At 41.0% G+C, this 16715-nt stretch overlaps 2 protein-coding genes across 2 annotated transcripts; one reads left to right on the top strand and one right to left on the bottom strand.

Annotated features, from left to right (window-relative positions):
* Positions 1-266: 266 nt before the first annotated feature.
* Positions 267-1226, bottom strand: LOC108399839 (olfactory receptor 6K3-like). Its single transcript, XM_017664855.3, has one exon. It carries the CDS (start codon positions 1218-1220, stop codon positions 267-269), a length of 954 nt encoding a protein of 317 aa, XP_017520344.3. The 5' UTR covers positions 1221-1226.
* Positions 1227-12662: 11436 nt separating this feature from the next.
* On the top strand, positions 12663-13676 carry OR6K6 (olfactory receptor family 6 subfamily K member 6). Its single transcript, XM_017664854.3, has one exon. It carries the CDS (start codon positions 12717-12719, stop codon positions 13674-13676), a length of 960 nt encoding a protein of 319 aa, XP_017520343.3. The 5' UTR covers positions 12663-12716.
* The last annotated feature ends 3039 nt before the right edge of the window (positions 13677-16715 follow it).

The following is a 16715-nucleotide window of genomic DNA, read 5'->3' as shown; positions in this document are numbered from 1 at the left end:
CTCACTGCTGCACATCTTAATCTTTCTAAGATGAAAAAAAAAGCTGATATCAGAGTATTGTGAAGAATTCCAGAGTAGGTAAGGGAAATTTTTAGATGTGTAAGAAATAAATATCGAACAGATGAAACATAGTTCTTAGGTTAGAAAACTGGAAAGTGGGCCCAAACAACAACGTGACCATAAAGCATGCACAGTCATTTTTAGAACTGACTTGTTAGTGTTTTAAATTTAAGGAGATACTTCTTTCACTAGATGTGTCTGGACTCTCATGGGCTTCCAGAGACACTGAACATTTTTTGAGGACAGAAGGCTTTCTTGATGGCGTCTTTCATGTCTTTGTTCCTCAGACTGTAGATTACCGGGTTGAAAAGTGGGGCAAAGACAGCAAACATCACTGCAGTGGCCTTGTCCATCAGTGGTGGGAATGGGACAGAGAAGCGTAAGTACATGAGCCCGACGCTACCAAAAAACAGCAAGAAAACAGAGATGTGGGCTGCACAGGTGGAGAATGCCTTCCGACGGCTCTCACCTGATGGAATCCTCAGGATCACAGCAATGATTCTGATGTAGGAGAGGGTGATGATACCGACGGAAGTCAGGATGCCAATCGCGTGGATCACATCTTCAGCCAGAATCATGGATATGTCTGCACAGGCCAAGCGCAGCACAGGTTCAAAGTCACAGAAGAGTTGATGGATTTGGTTGGGGCCGCAGAAGGGAAGGGTAGACATCCACACAATCTTTGGCAGCAGCATGAGGAAGCCAAAGACACACGAGCCAACAGAGAGCTGGAGGCACAGACGAGGGGTCATAATGATTGCATAGTGAAGGGGGTTGCAGATGGCGATGTACCTATCGATGGCCATCACCGTGAGGAAAAAGGCCTCCGTGACCCCAAGTGAGTGGAAAAAATATATCTGCAGGAGGCAGCCAATGAGAGAAATGGTCTTTTTTTCACTGACCAGGTTGGAGAGCATCTTGGGGATGGTCACTGTGGTGTACCAAATCTCCAAGAAGGAGAAGATGCTGATGAAATTATACATGGGATTGTGGAGACGTGTGTCCAGCTGGACAGCAAAGAAGATCATGAAATTTCCAACAATAATAAACACATAAATAAAGAGCAAAGGGATGAAGAGTAAGAGGCTGCCATTCTCAAACTGAGGGAAATCAGAGAAATAAAACTCAGTCACCCTTGTTTGATTCTCCGCCTGATCCATATTTTCAGTAGTTTCACTTGTTGGGATAATGGAATCAAGTACAACTCTACCTACATTCCAAAAAACAAGAATAAACTTTCTTTTCCAGCAGCTCAACAGCCTTGAAATGAGGTGGTTTAAATAAAATATACTGCATGAGTTGTTTTGCCAATTATGAAGTGATCGTATCTGATTTGCAAATATTTTTTAGCAATCGTAATACCCTATGTTATCGACTATTCTGTTTGCTAAGCAAACCATTTTGTTATTTGGACATATAAATCAATACAAACTCTCCTGAATGGCAATTTGGCAATTTTTATTGGGAGGCTTGTGAGTGTTTAGAGCCTGCCTTGTACCACATGGCCTAAGGAAAATATTTTAAATATTAAAACATTATGTACACAGATGTTCACTGGAATATTTATTACAATGATAAATTAGAGACAGCTTAAATAGGCAGTCAGTTTCATTTTTTTGACATGACATATTGGAGACCCAAAATGAGTTGTGACAAAATGATCCCCTGTGTGGATAAGAATAAGACCATTTTAAAGCAGGTATCGTAAACACTGAAGGGCTGGGACAGGTTTCCTTTGTGAAAAAGAAAACCCGAATTTACTGAATTTACTTTAAAACACTACGGCTTAGACTCATGTGGTATGTCTGTGCGTACAAGTTAATCTGTATTCTGAAGATGGTTAGTTAATAGCTGAAGCAGGCTAATCTAGAAATCACACCCTAGGAGTGGTTTGGTAGCATCTGTAAGACTTTAAGTCAGCAGTTGACACCCAGAGGGAGGCTTGTCAGGAGCTTCGAATATCCATACCTGTAACCACACCACAGGGCTCATTCATGAGCATAGAGCAGGTTTTCTCAGCTCCAGCACTGTTGACATTGTGGACCAGATCATTCTTTGCTGGTGGTGGGGGGAGGGAAGCTTCCTATCAGCTGTCAGTAGCACAGACCCCTTCCCCAGTCGTGATAACAAGTGTCTCAAGAAATTGCCAAGGGACGGGTGGAAGTAAAACCACTCAGTTGAGAAACAGTTGCATACACAGAACATTATATTTTTTTTCTCTTTTTGGTGAAAAAACAGGCAACCAAGATATATGGATTGGCTAGAAAAAGAACTAAACCCTTTGTAGTGAGTGATGAGACTACAGTGCCCCCAGCCGCCCATAAAGCTTGGAGGAGAGCAATCATTTTTGTGATCCTCCCTGAAGGGACCATCCATCACCTAATCTCACTAGAAGGTTTGCTTTTCTACCAGAGAGCAGTTTCTTACATTTTGTCTCTGATAGAAACTTTTATTTATTCTTCTAATCAGAGAGCCTAAGGAATGGAGAGTTGGGACTTTCAGGAGCTTCCAACAACAGGTTTGTTAATGGTTTTTGCCCCTGCTTGCTAATAAATGTATGTGTGGCAGAATTCTGAGACGTGGCTTCGCTGTATTAAACTACCTGGTAGTGATGTTGTTGAGATATATGACCTCTATGACTACATGACATGACTGAGATGTTAATTAATGTTAACTATGATGGTAATCATATTGCAATATGTAAATGCATCAAATTAACAGGTACATCTTGAACTCACACAATGTTATATATTACTTGTCTCTCAAATTTTCAAAATTAAAATAAGTCAATAAATACAGAAAGCTACTGATGATTACAAAACAGTCGAACAACTGTGCTCTGGAAATAGATACAATAAGTAGGCAAATTATTTTGAAACCAGAATAAGAAAGGCTTTAAACAAATAGAAAGTCAACTTGGTATACAGCAACCAAATGTTTTTTCACTTTTGCTTTTTAGAGACAGAGTGGAATATTAAATTTGTGTTGAAACAAGAGAAATATCAGGGACAAAATTTCCCCTTGCATTTATAAAAACTTCTACTTTAAAAAAAAAAAGAGAGGTTCACAAGAAAAAATAATTCACTCTCTGGCCATTTCTTGCCTTAATTATTCCGATCTAGACTCACTGTTTGCAGGCTTGTTTCCCTCCCATTCACCGTCCACTTGACTTCTTAAATGCAAAGTTGTAAATCCTGAAAGCAGACCGTATAGTGGATCCTAGAGGCTTCCAAGTGAACCCTGAACTTCTTTGCGTAACAAGTAATATGGACATATATGAGATGTTTAAATCATTTTGACATCCCTAGACTCTTTGGTTCTGTCATCCCAATGTCAATCCTCATATGACAGAAAATCAACACCCGTATGATATTCTGGGTTCTTCTTTCAGAGGCAGCAGGGAGATGAACAGGGAAACTAGCATTATGCTCTGCGAGTAATATATTTTGGAATTAGAAAATTGACACTTGGAAAAGGGAAAAATTGACAGGTCTTTAAGAAGGAAAGAAGATACATATAGGAGGACAAATTGAAGCAGATACTTGGATCCAAATTATATCCAACAAGACTTTTCTGGATGAGTAGATAGCCCAGAATCTCATCTAGGAGGTTCCATTGTTTTCTGTGGTGGTGTTTGGTTTTTAAGGCCATTTTCTTACTCCACTAAGTAAAATACAACCACCTAGATTAGAATTAAATCCAGAAACCCTTAGAAATGAAAAGGGTCATGGAGCTAGTGGGCCAGACAAAATTTAATAGATTTCTCCAGGTGTTTGTTATCGTAGGGCCATCTGTAGTCCTGACACAATTTCACCAAAACCCCTCATCCCTGAGCTATCGTCTCTCCCCTCTTCGCATGCCTACAAAATCTCAACTCCCTTCATTTCAAACCAACAGAAAACATTGTGATTCTCTAAGAATCCTCCCCAATAGACAGCAAACAAAGCCTCTCACCCATACACCAAAGCACAGGGCCCACCCCTTGCCCCATACCCACCTCTTTCATACACCTAAAGGCACCCCTCCTGGTCCCAAAATGTCTTCATCATTATTGTCCCCAGTCCAAAACACAGGAAGGTTATAACCACAGCCACAACTTGAGGCTTCTCCGGCAACTGTCAAATGGGAGAAAGGCTCTCCTCCTAGGAGGAACCTGGGAGACAGGTTCCTCCCTAGCACCCAGGGGAAACATCTCCAGGTCCTGTGTGTTTAATTAGGGGCGGGCTTGCCGCCCTACTCCCCTTTCATGAGGCCCCTGCACCTAGAGGCAGGCTAGAAATCAGATGGAAAGAGATATTAAGTTTTCTTTTCTGTCCATGAGGTGAAAGAATTATTTATGTAAAAAGTATTGGCTGAGACAGCAGAAGGGTAAGGAAAAGAGGAATCAAGCTAACAAAATGTGATTGGAAGGCAAAGGATTTTCTCCATTCATGAAAGCAGCTTCAGGGCAGCACAGTGATAGCGCAGCCCAGCTCCGAGCCTATTACAGAAGATTCTGCCTGCAGCTGCCCAGCACGGCTCAGCAGAACATCTTCAGAAGAACACAGAGGATCACAGGGTCATTACCAGTAGTAGCCTTTAAAAACAGACCCTTACTAAGCATTCAATGAATGAATGTATGGTTAAATGGATAAATAATTGAATTAATAAGTGAATCAACAAATTTTAAGGGAATGAGGGCTCTCTTGCATGAGATTTCATACACTTCAGTGGTCCCAGCAGAAAATGTCCCAGGAGTCAGGAGATCTGAAGACGGCCTTTCCTGCTTCACGAGAGCTGCATCCATCAATGAGAAAGCATGAGTTAGTCCTTAGAAAGACCTGTAATTCAAAAAGCAACCCCGACAATGAATGGGGAATACAACCAGAAGGATACTTTTCTCTCTTCTTCTCCTTTCTTAAACTAAAATTTGACCTTAACATTTACCTCTAGGTGGGTAAAGCCAGAGGAAAAAGAAATACACAACACAAGATTATTCTACCTTTCCTACAAAAAGAGACATAAAACAGGCATGAGGTGTTAATTATCCAATGGAATAATAGCAATGGAAATGGAAATGGAACAGAATTTGAGAACAGATCGGGGATTTTAAAAACCTGATAGGACATCGAATATATACATATGACACCAACAAGAGAGCCGAGGTGCCTCTGTTGACTAAGACCAGATTTTTTTTAAAGGCAATATTTAAAAACAGACGCTTGCTAAGCATTTGATGAACGAATGCATGGTTAAATGGATAAATACTTGAATGCATGAGTGAATTAACTAATTTTAGGAATCGATAGTGACCCAGGAATAGATTGATTGGTATTGTGTGCACCCTTCACTCCGGTTTCACTGAGAGTCTTACGATCTAAGATAAATTCCTTTCCATTTGCTCTGAAGCTCTGTCTCCTGTGATCTCAGGCAGAGGTTCCATGTCTTCAGTTGTCCACCTAATCAACGTACCCTCAGTTCTCCTTGCCTGTGTAGTCTGTCCATTCAGTTTACAAATAGGCTCAAATATAGTCATCTTAAAACATATACTCTTAAAAAAGTACATATATATATACACTCTTCCTCTATTCATTGTTGCTTCAGAGCTACTATATTGCCTTTATTTATTTTCTTTATCCCCTTCTGTATTTTCTTTAAAGAGTAGTTTGCCCTTTTATCTCTATTCTGCTTCCACTTTTTTGTCATTCACGTGAACCTATGACCCCAGCTAAGAAATAGAACATTATCAATAGCATTGAAATGGCCTGAATGCTCCTCCTCAATCCAATTCTCTTTCCTCCCATATTTCATGTCACTATTAACCTGAAGTTTGTGTTTATTATTCTAGTAAGCTCATGGATAGGGAGTTGAAAGCAGTATATTGTTTAGTTTTTCCTGTTTAACTCTATATAAATTGAATCATGGTTAAGGCATTATTTTACAACTTGATTATTCCCTCAACATTATATTTCTGGGAATCATTCACGTAAATGTATCTAGCTGCTAGCTCTTCTGTCTTGTATAAATGTGACACAGTTTAATCATCCATTAGGCATGAATTTTTTTGTGTTGTAGAACAAAGCCATCTTCAAATGTACAAGATTCTGCCAAATGGTTTTCCAAAGTCTGTGTCCCTTCAACAACACAATAATTTCTATTGCTGCACATCTTATCTAATGCTCTGTGCGGTCAAACTGTTTGCTATTTAGTTGTTGCATGTAATAATGCAATATTGTTTTGATTGCATCTCCTTGCTCATCAATGAGATAGAGGGTGTGTGTGTGTGTGTGTGTGTGTGTGTGTGTGTGTACACCTATATATATATTCACTTAGTTTTTATCATTTTCTTTTTAAATTGTAGGAGCTTTGTATATTTTGAATAATAATTGTTGCATAATCTACAAACACATACAGATAGTATGTATCTTGTCTTTTTACTTTCTTTATGGTACCACAGGGTAAATGCAAATATTAATGTAGCTGAATTTATTGGTCTTTTTCTTTATAGGTCATATATCTACTGAGCTGTTTAAGATTTTTTTCCTACTTGAAGTGATAAAAATGTTCTCCCAAATTTTCTTGTAAAGTGTTCAAGTTGACTTTTCATATTAAATCTCCATTCTATGTATAGATTTGTAGGTAATGAGGTCAGGACAAATTTTATTTTATGTTTCTTTCTCCTATGGTTAAACTGAGGTGCCAGCACCATTTATTAAATCGGTCCTTTCCCCACAGACCTATTGTGTTATTTCTGTCCAACTTCATACCCACGATCTGCTGTTTCTGTTCCACCGTATGTCAAAATTCCATTTGCATCAGTCTATTTCTTGGCTTTCATTGGCTTGCTTACCACATTGGTATTTCATTATTTTGCTTTATAATAGCCTTTGATATATAGTATGAGAAGCCTTACATTCTAATCTTCTCCTTCAAAATATCTTATTCTTGTTTCCCACTTAGACACATTCTACCCCTCCTTACCCAATGGAATTTTGATTGAAATTGCACTGAAGTAGTAGATTGATTTATGTAGATTGGTATGTTTATGCTACTGAGACATTCTACCCATTAATACAGCATGTTGATTGACTTATTTAGGTGTCTGATAGCTTCCAATACAGTTTTATAAAGTGCTACATTTATGTCTAATACATCCTTCATAGCTCCTTATTTTTGTTAACATTTTCAATGATATCTTTTAATAACATTTCATGTTGACTGTTGCTACTATATAATAATCCAATTGTTAAACATACTGGTTTGTCACTAGTCTGTCATTACCATACCTTTTACTTTTAATGAATCAAGTATCACATTGGTCATGTTGACTTGTAAATCTAGATAATTTTAGCTAAAATATACTAACATGGTAAAAAAAAAAAGCTAATATGGTAAATATTTGCTAATATATTAAGAAGAAACTGGATGTTGGCAGAATTGAAACAATTTTTTAGATTTGTATAACAAATGTGGTTATTACCAAATTACCTCAAACAAGAAAGCTATATATATATATATATTAGTTCGTGTTCATCCACTTGTGAAACCTTTTATAATTTGGTTTTACCTTCTTTTGAAAGTTTCCATATAGAATTTCATATCATTAAATAATGCCAGGGTTTTTATTTCTTTTCTTACAATCTTAATGCTATGAATTACTTTTTCTTTTCTTACTTCCAAGCAAAGTTTTAACTTTTTTTAATAGTGGGCACCCATGCTTTCTTATTTTAAAGAGAATACTTTTAGTAGCTCATTATTATGACTTTATATGTCTTTTAAATATATGATTGATCAGTATTAGAATCTTCTTCTGTTCCTAGGTGCTAGACTTTTATCTTTTAAATTAAATAAAATAAATAAGTCATGGGGATGCAAAGTACAGCTTGGGGAATATAGTAAAAAATATTGTGCTAACTTTGTAAGGTAAAGATGGTAACTAGACTTACTGTGGTGAATGTACAGGTGTGAAATCACTATGTTGTGTGCCTGAAACTGATATAACATTGCATGTCAATCACACTTCACTAAAAAAGTTCCTAAACCACTAAAAATTAATTAATTAATGATAAAGAAGAAGCTTACAGAATAAATGCGATATATATATATATGACTTTCTATAATATATAATTATAATAATTATTATTATTATAAATTATTTTTGACATAAAAAGGATTTATGTTTTTTATGACTTATGATTTACCTTCAGGTAAACTGTAGTAGTGGCTTTAACATTACATCAACTGGGAGCTAAAGGCTACACCTCGGACCATTAATCTTGATGTTCTCCCAAGTCATTATTTGTTCTCTAGCATTCCCAGAATAGAACATATCTCTATATAAATGACAATTTCTGGTCATTCTCAAAGAGTAACACTAAGCATGAAAATCTAAGATATTCATCTTGTGTTATGGAGCACTGTTTCTACTGGTGTGAGATCACTTCTGTAACATTGTAGATGGTGTCGTGACACACACGTCTGGCCCTGGAATTGCTCTGTTGGAGGACACCCAGAGTGGGGGTTGACTTCCTTCTTTAAGCAGGGGCCCGCAGGATGGCTCAGGGCTGTGACTGGTGGATTCCTCACGAGCCAGGTCACTGAGCATTTGAAAAGGCTCAATAAGTTCTATTCTCTTCCGGCCCCAACACAAAATAGGGAAGTTTCTACAGATGGGTAGAGCTTTGGGCGCAGGTGATAAGAGGGGGATGGAATTGAAGGGGACTTACTTCCCTGGGAACCAGTCAAAATGGGCACAGAAAGCATTTGTTTCGAATTCCAACACCACCATATGGAGACCTTACATTGCCTCACGTGCCAGATTTGTTCGCTCCACCAGCGACCTTGGGTGGTGCCTGTTAAAGATGTGAATGTAGGCATGTAAGCCCCGGTGTTCTTCCTGCTCCCAGTGTGAGGTGATTCGTGTCAGTGAGTCAGGGCTGGTGTTCCCCAAGAAGGTTTTGTAGTCCTGTGAATAATGCCCCCCCACCCCACACACCACATGTATATCCATGTCCAACTCTTTGGAAGCTATGAATGTTACTCTATTTGGAAAAGGGCTTTTGCAGATGTAATTAAGTTAAAGATCTTAAGATGAAATTGTTTTTACTGCATTAAGCAAGCAGACCCTATATGCAATGACAAAGGGCCTTATAAAAGACAGAGGAGGGGGAGGAGGCAGTGGGAGACTGGAGTGGCAGAGGTTGGAGTGATGTGACCACAAGCCCAGGAATGCCAGCAGCCACCAGGCACTGGAAGAGACAAGAAAGCGTCCTCCCCTGGAGCCTGCAGAGGGTGTGGGCCTGCCAGCCCCTTGACTGGGGCCTGCCAGCTTCCAGAAACACGCGAGAATAAGTTTCTGTTATCTTAAGGCCCCAAAAATCAAATGAGATAGTACATATTTAAAATTTTTAACTCTGAAAAATATATTTCTTCTTATTATTATTATTATTATTAGCAGAAGGAATGGAAAGCATAGTGAAAAATAGGTGAAAGGCTGAGAAGAAAGTAGTATTTACTGATTGTTATTCCAGAGCACGATACTGACATGCTATTCTGACTCCCACAGCTATTCCGGACTCCAGTGCCCAGCGCTGCACTCCCCGACAAGAGGCAAGGGTATTTAGCCCCTGGAAAGCTCTTGAGACCCGACCCTGGGGAATATCTAATAATTACATGGCAGTCTTCCTGTAATTTGTCCCTTAGAGGGGAGAGTAAGATGCACCATTTTCTTTCAGATCCTGCATCATCTAAAGAGAAACTCCCAAGAAAGACAATCTTGCCATTCCAGTTATTCCCTGAAGAGCCTTCGGAGACACCCATATCCTCATGAAAAACGAGCAGGGAGCAGGTTGCTGCAAAGATTCCGAGGAGCGTCTTATGGGCTCAGGCAGGGTAAGTGTAAGACCACGGAAAGGGTGTTATCTCACGGAGACTGCCCGCCTGCCTTGTACTCTTCCTGTACCTACGCAGTGTTTTCCTTATATCCTTAATTCTTCCATATCCAGAGTTGCCCTAGTCTTTCTTTATCACTATATGGGATCGAACTTCATATGTTTAGAACCTTATCATATAAGTTACAAGATCAGAATAATGAGAAATGAAAGAACGAAGGGACCTTAGAAAGAATATAGTTCAGCCAATAGATGAGGATGCTGATAATATCTAAGGTCTGTTCAACACAAATGAAGCCCAAAGAATTGTGGATTCCTGCGGAGTCACAGAGAAACTTACTACTTTTTTTCCCCCCAAGATTAAAATCTAATTCAAGTCTCCTTTTACTATACAAGGAGTATTTGTAGGCTGAGTTCCTTGGCACTGCTGATCGTCTGTCACTCTAGAAGATTTTGAAATGTTCTTCATGTGTTTGCAGACAAGAATAACGATTTAGTCACTGTTAGATAGCCCTTGAACCTATGGCAGTGACTGGCACATAGCAGAGGATCATCGATCTATAAATGTTGATTGAATAAATGAATAAACAATGAATAATGATGCAGCCTTCCTAGTGAGAAGGGCCTCAGAGCAACAAAACAGTCACTCTGTCTGTCTTTTATGACCCACTTAGCACTGAACTCCCTGGCCTTTTCTCATGGCCCCACAGTCCCCTGTCCTGTCCGTCTGTGTGCTCCATAATGACAATTCCTAGTCATTCTCTGGTACTTTTTGCTGCAAAAAGACAACAGAGAAGAGACAAAGCAGTGGCTGCTTCAGTTGGAGAATGCGCTGCTCTCTCACCTTCCCACGCAGGCTCTGCCCTCCTGCTAAGCACTGCTCCTTGTTCCCTACCAAAGCCTCTCGCTCCTCTTTCTTCCCCAAGGCTTGAGGCATAAGGCAAGAGGCATCCCATATAAATTAATTGTCCTTGTCTGCAGTGCATTTATTTCAATCTGCTTTTGACCTGAAAAAAAAAAAACTCATCAGCCCTCTCATCTCAGACGCAGTGGTACCCAGGGCAGGCAACAGAGTAGGGGGCACACAGAATCACTGGGAATCCTGACCTACATTTCCCACCATGGTATAAAACCTAATAATGGACTTCTAAGACCCACAGACCAGACTTCCAGTTATTGTCTGGATCTTAGCTATGTGAATCGGGACCACAAGATATGCCTCCTCTCTGGTTCTCAATTGCTCTACGTATAAAACAATATTACTACTTTATTATAGGCAGAAATGAATGAGATAAAATATGTGGAGTGCCCAATATCATGGCCACTGGCTTGTTAACACTATTTCATTTATCCTTCATGGTTCCTCCTGAGGGAGATGATGCTAATGGGTGGATACTTAAAGTGCAAGGAGAATGTCAGAGGTCATGAAAGACGAAAGTATAAAGGACTTTTGGGGGTCAGAGGAGAGAGTATCTCCTTCCTGGAGTGAGAACCAGCACAGTGTCCTTGATAATGAGGACATTTAGGGGCCATTGGCTACTAGGATTGCAACTGGGAGAGATCAAGAGGGTGGAAGGGAAGAACGACAGAAGCAAAAATAGAAACGTAGGCACTCGGTCCTATTTGGCTGAGCTGATGCATATGCAGATGAATATTTGGCTCTCAAATCTGATTGGAACCAGATCACAGAAAATAATATCAGGCTAAGATCTTTGGGCTTTATCCCTGAATGGTCTTGAAAAGAAAAGGGACAGTAAGGCCATTCTTGGGAATGTGCATCCCTAGAATGACTTGTTGGCAATAAGGAGACCAGCAGAAATATGTTAAAAGTAGTCCCGGGGAGCAGTAACGCATGCTGCCATCCCTAAGTAGAGAGCCTCACAAAAAGTTCAGCGGCCCTTTTCGGCCCAGCAAACAGATGGGAGCCTTATTTCTAGTGTAGCTGATTTTTCTGACATTTCCTTCCCCAAGTAGCCATAGTGAAGAGAGAAGTGATTTTTTTTGTGGAGAATGATTTCTCTCCTTTGACTCTGAAATGTAGCCTTCCTGGAAGACTGAGATGTGAGGGGGTGGAGTTGAATACTTGTCCAAAGTGCAGTGGTCATTGTTCAGGTGCAAGGTGGTCCTAGAGAGACTTGGTCTGGTCAATATCAACCACTGAGAGAGGAACAGGGGCAGGAAGAGGAGAAGGGGAGGAGGAATATTTGCTGATAACTGAGTGCTTACCAGCTAATAAGAAACAGACATGTTACTATGAAACCAATAGAAAAAAAAGGCAAAGGGATAAAGATGAATACTTTAACCAGCCTCACGTTAGACGTCAGGACTAGATAAGGGGGGAGCAGCATGAATACTGAGAGAAGAGCTCCTGAGAGTATCACTATATTTTTTAAAAAAATACTTTCCTGATGAACAGCAGTGGAGAACATTTGGAAAGAAAGATACACATTCAAAATCTAAACACAGCGGGGCAGAGTGTGGAGAAAAACTCACAAATTAAAGAGGTGACTGAACCTCCAGAAAATATTGCCAACAAATTAGCTTTGTACATCACTTCGTGCTTTCTCTGCATCACTTGGGGATGTTGACAAAAAGGTTCACTTACGGGTCCAGAAGCAAATATTTCAGGTATTTCTGGCGTGGAGGTCCAGCTGAGGGATATTCCTAATTGGCCTATTTAGGATCCCAGACTCAGTCTAAGGCACTGATCACAGAAAGGCCAAACCATTTTCAGTGGGAGATCACCACCCTAATTCGGGGAGTTTGTCTTTTTTCTTCCTTTCATAGATGACACAGTTGATGATCGGTGGCAATCAGACAATGGTGACTGAGTTCCTCTTCTCTGTGTTCCCCCGTTTGCATGAAGGTGGCCTCTTATTCTTTATCCCCTTGCTTCTCATCTATGGATTTATCATGACTGGGAACCTGGTGATATTCGTGGTCATCCAGCTGGACACGGCCCTGCACACCCCCATGTATTTCTTCATCAGCGTCCTCTCTTTCCTGGAGATCTGGTACACCACGACCACCATCCCCAAAATGCTCTCCAGCTTGGTCAGTGAGCAGAAGACCATCTCTCTGGCTGGCTGCCTCATGCAGATGTACTTCCTCCACTCTCTTGGTATCACAGAAGGCTGCGTCCTGACAGCAATGGCCATCGACAGGTACGTAGCTATCTGCAGTCCCCTCCGTTACCCAACCATCATGACGCCCAAACTCTGTATTGAGCTGACAGCCGGATCCTGCCTCTGTGGCTTCCTCCTCGTCCTCCCTGAGATCGCGTGGATCGCCACCCTGCCTTTCTGTGGTTCCAACCAGATCCAGCAGATCTTCTGTGACTTCACGCCTGTGCTGAGGTTGGCCTGCACGGATACATCCCTGGTGGTCATTGTGGATGCCATCCATGCGGTGGAAATCCTGGCCTCCTTCCTGGTCATCGCCCTCTCCTACATCCGGATCATCGTGGTGATTCTCAGGATGCCCCCAGCTGAGGGCCGACACAAAGCCTTTTCCACCTGTGCCGCCCACCTCGCCGTGTTCTTGCTGTTTTTCGGCAGTGTGGCTGTCATGTATCTGCGATTCTCAGCCACCTACTCGGTGTTCTGGGACACAGCGATTGCTGTCACCTTTGTTATCCTCGCCCCCTTCCTCAACCCCATTATTTATAGCCTGAGAAACAAAGACATGAAAGATGCTATTGGGAGGATACTCTGCCGCCAGAAGAGGGCAGGTGGGGTTGGGAGATAGATGCAGTCCTCGGGACTCTGAAAAACCTCCTGGGGGTCCAGCCCTTGGCGGTTCCTTGACTTGTTCATGACTATGCTCGGTGTATGGTTCTACTGCTATAAACAAGAATGAAAGCCTGTAGTGTGTGACCATTGGCGGCCTGGTTACCCCGTCCCACGGTAGATGAAGCAGTAACCAGACTCTCCTGCTTTGTGGCGCAGCTCAGCCTCTTCCTCACACTCCACAGCTGGGCTCCTGCCTCCCTCTTCTCTGGTCCCACAGGTGGTGAGGCCAGAGAGCAGGACAGAGGAGGCCCGGAAGACTTCGTCATTCTGAAAACTGCTACTGTTACCTTCCCAGCACTCCTCTTCCCAGGAATGAATTTTCCTGTTGTTCAGCATTCTACATTAATAAACAACCTCCAGACACTAAAAAGAATCAATCTCCACTCTTAGTTTATTTAATCCAAACTCAATAGAACAGCCATGGACTGATCAGGTGCACCAAGAGGATTTTAAATATCCTGAAGTCATTAGGTCGGACATCACCATCATTTAAGTGTTGGAACTAAAGCCCCAAGAAGTTTACTGACTTGCTTAAGCTCCTATCGGTAGCTAGCGATGAAGTTGGGACTTAATCTCAGGACTTCTCCTCATTTTCTGTCCCAGTTAATACATACTTTTATGTAATCTCTTTTGTGTTCCAGAAATGAAATTATAGAACCTCTTTCCCCAATAGGGTCAGGAAACCTTATTAGCCTTCAAGAGTCATAGGAGTCACTGGTTTTTCTCCCCATGAGTTTCCCATTTTGGGGGGCTCCTGGAATCATGGAAAGACTACTGGACAATGGGGTGCACAAGACCAGATTGTATACTTTTTACTGCCACTAAGTTGTGCCATTTCCTTTTCTGTAAAATTATGTGGCTGAATTAGATCAGCGGTTCCCCAGACTGATTGATCAACAGAGTTTATCATTCAGGACATCTGAAAGCGAAGCCTATGCATTTGCTTTTCTGAAAAGCTACCAAGAAAACTTTGACAATGGGTCAGATTTGATTAGAGGATCACTAAGATCATTTCTAACCTTAGGGCTTTTTGGTATTCATAAGAGCTAACATTTTTGAATAGCGCCTGAGCTTATGGAAAAGGCCTTGTCTCATTGACCCTTGCTCACAAGGATGCTGTGAAACAACTATTAACCCTTATTTTTCCAAATAAGAAATATGAAACTGACAATTTCAGTAACTAGTCCACATGTCTAGTTAATTACTGGGAATCCAGGGCAGAAACACAATTGTATCTGGTCCCAGAGCCAGGTACTTCCTCACCAGGATCTTGTACCCACCTCACGTAGCTGTCATCCTAGACCAGTCACTAAACTGAGGAAGAGATCTGAAGGAAGTGTGGTAATTCAGTGAGTAAATGTGATCACTAGTTATTGCACAGAAAGTGGTGAAGGGTTTACTCCTCCAGGTTGCAAGATTTATTTATTTAACAACATCTGAGTCGTGATTCTATGTTAAGTGCAGAGGATTCTCTCAGTGGCTGCCATCCCAGGGGCTGGCCTTTGGACACCTCAGAATTGAACGAATCATTACCGCTGCGGTTAGTGAGAATGTCCTTATCTATTGAATTCACGGCTGTTCTTGGCATGAGATGCACAGTCCCTCTAGGCTCATCATTCTGGACATTGGGTTATTTTATTTCCTTTAAGCCTTCCAAATTGTACTGCTTGTATTTCACAGCTCTGAATATGTGCCCTTTGCATCCTTTCCTCTCTCTCTCTCAACTCTGCATGTTGATTCTTTTCACAAGGACATGTTTAACCTCTGGGATTAAAGCTCTGAAATGATTTTTTTGCCACTGTGGCCCCTACCTCTCCACATTACTCCAGATCTCTGTGCTTTCGCCACACTGGTGTCCCTCAGCACTGACGTCGGGACCAAGGGGGACCCTGACTTTGGCTTATTTTCTGTGTTTCTGTTTTTCTCGCTGTTGCTTGTTCATCCTGCATTTCCTACCAGATTAAGGATCCACAGACAGCAGGCATAAGTTTCCTCATCCTTCTGAACATCAGACTATTCAGCAGAGGATTCTGTTTGTTCTTGTCCAGTGGACCAATGAACTGACAGGCTGGGCTGGCTGACATGAACAGGTGGATCAATACCTGTGAGAGCAAAGGTAACAGAGAGAAGAAGCCTGGTGGCACCACAGGAAATGTTATAGAACCACTGACTATATTCTCCATGCTGCACTTCCATCCCTGCAACCAACTTATATTATGTTTGAGATTTTGTGCTTTATCCCCCTCACCTATACCCCTCAAAACCATTTGCTTCTCATATCTGAGTCTCCTGCTGTTTCATTCATTTTGTTTTATTTTGTTTATAGTCTCCACATATAACTGAAATCATGTGGTATTTGTCTTTCTTTGCCTGGCTTATTTCACTTAGCATAATACCCTCTAGATCCATCCATGTTGTTGCAAATGGCAGGATTTCTTTCTTTTTATGGCTGAATAATATTCCATTATTTATCTTTATCCATTCACCTATTGATGGCCTTTGGTTACTTCTGTATCTTGGCTAGTGTAAATAATGTGGCAATAAACACAGGGGTGAATATATCTTTCTGAATCAGGGATTTTGTTTTCTTTGGGTAAATTCCTAGGAGTGGAATTACTGAGTCGTACGGTATTTTTATTTTTAGTGTTTTGAGGAACCTCCATACTGCTTTCCATGGTAGCTGCACCAATTTACATTCCCACCAGCAGGATAAGAGGGTCCCCTTGTCTCCACACCCTCAGCAACACTGGTTGTCTCTTGTCTTTTGGATGGTGGCCATTCTAACTTCCATGTTGGGTAAAGTAAAATAATCAGAGATGAAATTTATTTTTGATTCGTGTCTCTCCTTTCAATAATCTCTTCCCAACCCATCCCCTTTGCTATGTTCGGGGAAAGTAATCAGTAGGATATGCATTCAAAATAGAATTTCCTTATGAGTTATACCAACTTTATAAATGCTTCTGTGTAACAGAAAAGTGTATTTCCTCTATATGCT

Source organism: Manis javanica, chromosome 14, assembly GCF_040802235.1.
Source record: "Manis javanica isolate MJ-LG chromosome 14, MJ_LKY, whole genome shotgun sequence".
Classification (NCBI taxonomy): domain Eukaryota; kingdom Metazoa; phylum Chordata; class Mammalia; order Pholidota; family Manidae; genus Manis; species Manis javanica.
The sequence above is the reverse complement of the archived record's forward strand: the minus strand, read 5'-3'. Positions and strand labels throughout refer to the sequence as shown.